Consider the following 5,190-nt stretch of genomic DNA (forward strand, 5'->3'; position numbering starts at 1 on the left):
AGCTTTTACTTCACGCTGACATACACACAAAGCAAAATCCCCTACCCTTCTTCACTGCTTCACCACTTCAAAATTTCACCCCAAAACCCAATCCCTAACTTTTACAATTACAATTACCATCGCCATCACTCTCTCTTTCTCAATCCTCCTTCGGCAATAGAATCCCTCAAACCAACAATTCACACTCTCACACATACAGCAACCAACTTACCGAACCATGTATTTGTCGGAGAAACCGCGTCCAATCGACTTCTACAAGGAGGAAGGTGCGCGCGATATGATGATCGAGGTGGTCTCCAACGGCGAACTGCCGCCGCCGCCGCCGCACCACCCGCCGCCGATGATCCTCGGCGAGAGCAGCGGAGAAGACCCCGAGGTGGAGATCAAGGCCCCCAAGAAACGGGCGGAGACGTGGGTGCAGGACGAGACGCGCTCGCTCATTGGCCTCCGCCGCGAGATGGACGCGCTCTTCAATACCTCCAAGTCCAACAAGCACCTCTGGGAACAGATATCCTCCAAGATGAGGGAGAAGGGTTTTGATCGCTCTCCCACCATGTGCACCGATAAGTGGCGCAACCTGCTAAAGGAGTTCAAGAAGGCAAAGCACCAGGACCGTGGAGGGAGCGGCTCTGCTAAGATGTCGTATTACAAGGAGATTGATGAGATCCTCAGAGAGAGGAGCAAGAACGTGCAGTACAAGAGTCCCACTCCTCCGCCAAAGGTTGATTCTTTCATGCAGTTTGCTGATAAAGGTAGCAGTTCACTCGTTGTAATTCAGCACTTCTGTGAACCGTTAGGTTAGGTTAGGTTAGGGAATCCTTCAATTGAATTATGTTATGTGTGATTTTGTTGCATGAGGTGGAGTTTAGGTCATGAATCTGACTTTGGAGGTGAATTAGTGTGAGGGTTCAACTTCTTCTTACAATGTTGATTTAGTGATAGTTCTGTTGTCTAAAATTGTAGGGACTAAAAGGAATAGTTTCTAGTTGTTGTAAGGACTAAAACGTTCTATTAATTAGAAAGCTCACGGGTAGGGACTAAAATGAATAGTTTCAAGGTGCAAGAACTAAACTGTACTAACCATGTTCTGGTGTTGGGGCTAAAGGAGACCTGAAATAAGTTAGTCTGAAGATTCTTTCGGAATATTGATCACACAACCGTTGTAAGCAAATTACTTGTGAAGCTGCTTCTCTAAGTTTGGCAGGGAGTGGGGATGTTTGATATCTGATGTGGATACTTTTTGACGGTTTGTTTAAAAGAGATGGTGTAAGTGACATTGGTTAAAGCTGAACATTCTGGAATTTCCCAAATTTGACAAATTTTGTCTGGAAACCGAGATACTTCATTATCTCTTTCAAGCATTCTGGTTTGGGGATATTAGGTTGTTTTTGTTTACAAAAATGGATATAGTTTAGGGAAAAACGTAACTGGGGAAACCTAAATTTCGTAGTTGTAATGTAACTGCTTAATGGATTGCATTTTCCAAAATATGACAAATTTAATCCAAAATAATGTCATTTTGGTTTAAAATTGCTGGCACGAGGTGATTGATTTCTATGCATTTAGCGTTCAGTTATTTATGTTTCTTTGTGAAGCACAAATTTGAAGGATTAAAGAAGTTTTCAGTTTCCCTGTATAAGTTTAGTAAGTGTGATTGGAAATCACGTTTATTTCTTGGTTGAAAAGCCTTACCCTTAAGTTGTGAGCCTCAGTTTATATCCATGGATAGCTTGACAGCTGTATCGAATATCTCTGTGTTTGATTTTCACATAGGGCAGTATAAATCTCGACAATTTGAAAGTGGGGTTTAATTTCTATGCAGTACTGTTAAACTATCACTTTGGATATCTGTTGAGGTTATAATTTCACCCATTTCATCTTTAGGAACAATAATTTAATTGGTTATCTTGCTCTACAGGTATTGATGATACTAGCATCTCTTTTGGGCCTGTAGAAGGTATGTCATTGTAATCCAGCTTTCAGCTGCCTACATACATACTCTGTATTGTTGTTTACTCGTGTCCTTCATCATTTTGAATTTCATAACTCACAAAAGGAGTCACGTGGGGTTTTAATCCATCGAGGCATTTTGGTTTAGACTTGATTCTTATACTGGTAAGTAGGTAATATACACCACATCCGAGTAACATAATAAGTGTGGAAGAAAAAATCAGTGTAAGAAAAAACCAAAATGCTAATGTACGTACATGTATTTCATGGAAATTTAACCAACACTACAGACAACTTTTCAGCATTTTAATGCTTCTTTTCAGGTAAATATTAAAAAAAATGATAGGAAGAGCAACATAAATGGTGAAATTTGACCTTGAAGAGTTTGTTGAAATGATAATTCAAATGCTGTACTCTTCAGTATAGTTCTAGTTATCATAATTTACTAGGAACTCTTTCTGCTAATGTGCGGTTCTTATAATTATTTCTTCACATGGTGGGAAAAAATATTGTTGTTGCTTAATGCTTATCATTTAACAGTTTCACTTAATTATAATGTCAAGTACAGTACCCCAAATAATGCGATGAAGTACTCATACTACTTCTTGCTATGCATGACCAGATAAGTGTGTGATTGTATTGGTGGGAGGAAGTATTCATGGGCATATCGCCAAGCGTTATCATTTTTTCTATCATCTGGTGTCTACATTTTGCAGCATTTCAATGCCCAAAACTAGTACTGTCAACATTTTAGAATGAAGATTTTAGGGCCTGTTCTTTTTGAGTAAATAATGTTGCTTTGGGTGAAAACAATCTTGTTATGTTTTGTTTTATCTGTTTCCTATACAACTCTTTGAAACCAGGAAACAAGATGAAAACAAGGTGACAACTTTGTTACTAGAAATGAAAACGGGAAATGAAAATAGAAGTAAACAAGCCCTTAACATTTCTGGAGAGGGGGTCTCTATTAAAAAGAACTTGGACATGCATTTTAGCTCCTTTACCATCATTTTTGCTATTTCATTTACCATAATTCTCAAATACTTGCCATTAGCTACTGGAAGACCAACACTAAATCTTGAGAGAAGTTTGGATCATGATGGGCATCCGCTTGCCATTACCACAGCTGATGCTGTTGCAGCTAGTGGAGTCCCTCCTTGGAATTGGAGAGAGACTTCTGGAAATGGTAAGTTATGTAGGGCTTCATAGTTTGATCCATGTTTGCTTACTCACCAATGAAAGAGAAAATGACTGCAAAAATAAGAAGTTAATCATCGAGTCTTGGTAAATGTACGTTGAGAGCAGTTTTGGTTAATTTTTGGATATAGAACAAAAACATGGTAAAATAAATTGTTATTTCATACCCCAAAACATGGAATCAATTATATTCGGTTCCCCCCTCCCCTCTTTAGCTTAACCAATTCTTCCTACTTTGGCAGGTGGAGAAAGTCAGTCATGTTGTGGAAGGGTTATATCAGTTAAATGGTGTGATTATACAAGACGAATAGGTATTGATGGCACTCCAGAAGCCATCAAAGAGGCAATCAGGGCTGCTTTTAGGTTGAGAACTAAACGCACATTTTGGTTGGAGGATGAGGACCAGATTATCCGAAGTATTGACCGTGAAATGCCTATTGGAAGTTATACTCTTCACCTTGATGAAGGTTAGATTCACTTTATTGGTCTAATTATTGTTGCGATATGTACACATTTGATGGATTTATTTAATTTTAATGTTTACGAACTTTACTCGTATGATGCGGTGCACTTTTGAAGTTCACATGTTGGTTTTGTTATGTTGTTAAAACCGGTAAACTGGTTTAATATCTGATATATTAAAACCATAAAAGTGGTTTGCAATTGAACCAGTAGATAATCGATTCGCAGCTGGACAACAATTTTTTTGAAAAGAAAAATTCTTTCTGGATGTTATTTTTAGTTTTTCCTTAGAAATAACAGTATTTGTCATTTTCTTTTGCTTGTTATTTTTAAAGAAATATGATCATCTATGGTTGTCCCTTAAATATTATGGCATATTTGATGTTTATATGTATTTTGATTCTTAAAATCTTACGAAGTATTTTTTTAGGTTTTAGTATTATTAAGTTACGATGTTGTATTTATCTACTTATAATTGCAGGAATGGCCATTAAATTATGTCTCTATGATGAGTCTGAGCACCTTCCTGTGCATACTGAAGATAAGGTATTTTACACTGAAAATGATTATCGTGATTTTCTGACCCGCCGGGGTTGGGTGTGTCTAAGAGAATTTGATGGATATAGAAATATTGACAATTTGGATGATCTTCGACCTGGTGCCATATATCGTGGTGTGAGTTGAAAAGTAGATGGCATGATCAAATTCTCTGGAGAACTATGGTGGGGTCTGTTCAGGTTTTTGATATATGTGCGACACTAACCTGAAATAGTATAAGTTTTACATTTGATAACGCTGTTTATAGTTTTTTGATAGGAAAATTAACTAGCCCTTCTGCACAAAAATCCGTTTCAATCAATGGCGTTTACATGTCTGTAAATATGCATTTGCAGTGACAACATATTATTATTGTCTAGATTTTTTAATGGATCATTTTCGTCAAATTTTGGTATATACTTCTAGTTCTGTGTAGGAACTTTGACGGTTGCTTGAGTTTCTAACGTGTTTGCCTTAGCACAATAGAAGCTATTAACTTCGAACTTTGACAGCATTAAAAATACTTATTATTTTTTTTGTCATTTCTTACTTTACCTTAATTAGATAAGAATGAGTTCTTAACTCTTTAACATCTTAATATAGACAAAATTTAGTTAATGTATGTAGAAAAATTTTGAATTTTTCAAAACATTGGATTTGATATTCTTTTGTTAGTTATACATTAATTTATTCATATTCGATATCAACAAAACTACAGAGGACTTGACAGATATAGAGTTTTAAAAAATGTATTTAGATTAGTATTTTCACAATCGTAAATTCGGGAATTAATAAATTTATAAATTATTATATTATATCTTACTGTATATATTGAATATTTTAAGTTATTATTATAGTTTTTCTCTAAAATATAAAATAATGATAAGTAATCCATCAGATATTAAATACTTATACAATTTTAAATAAAAGTTAATCACTAAGTAAATAATTAATTGTTAAAAACATGCAAATTATTTTATTTAATATCATATAAAAATAGTTTATTTAAAACTATTATTATAGAAAATCTCTCAATGATAACAA

General features: G+C 35.5%; 1 protein-coding gene across 2 annotated transcripts; it reads left to right on the forward strand.

Annotated features, from left to right (window-relative positions):
* On the forward strand, window positions 1-4,561 carry LOC114187103 (trihelix transcription factor GT-1-like). Of its 2 annotated transcripts, XM_028075237.2 has the most exons (5): window positions 8-752; window positions 1,919-1,957; window positions 3,005-3,136; window positions 3,390-3,614; window positions 4,091-4,561. In XM_028075237.2, the coding sequence occupies exons 1-5, from the start codon at window positions 218-220 to the stop codon at window positions 4,291-4,293; spliced, it is 1,134 nt and encodes a 377-aa protein (XP_027931038.2). In that variant the 5' UTR covers window positions 8-217; the 3' UTR covers window positions 4,294-4,561. The 2 variants fall into 2 exon arrangements, with proteins under 2 accessions (XP_027931046.2, XP_027931038.2); XM_028075245.2 differs by lacking the exon at window positions 3,005-3,136 and having other exon boundaries at window positions 1-752.
* The last annotated feature ends 629 nt before the right edge of the window (window positions 4,562-5,190 follow it).

The sequence above is a fragment of the Vigna unguiculata genome, chromosome 1 (assembly GCF_037176805.1).
Source record: "Vigna unguiculata cultivar grain cowpea cultivar isolate G323 ecotype 2 chromosome 1, ASM3717680v1, whole genome shotgun sequence".
Lineage (NCBI taxonomy): Eukaryota > Viridiplantae > Streptophyta > Magnoliopsida > Fabales > Fabaceae > Vigna > Vigna unguiculata.

Coding starts and splice junctions, on each gene's coding strand:
- LOC114187103 (XM_028075237.2), top strand. CDS start 218: ATGTATTTGTCGGAGAAACCGCGTCCAATCGACTTCTACAAGGAGGAA. Junction 753..1,918: donor CATGCAGTTTGCTGATAAAG/GTAGCAGTTCAC, acceptor CTTGCTCTACAG/GTATTGATGATACTAGCATC. Junction 3,615..4,090: donor TACTCTTCACCTTGATGAAG/GTTAGATTCACT, acceptor TTATAATTGCAG/GAATGGCCATTAAATTATGT.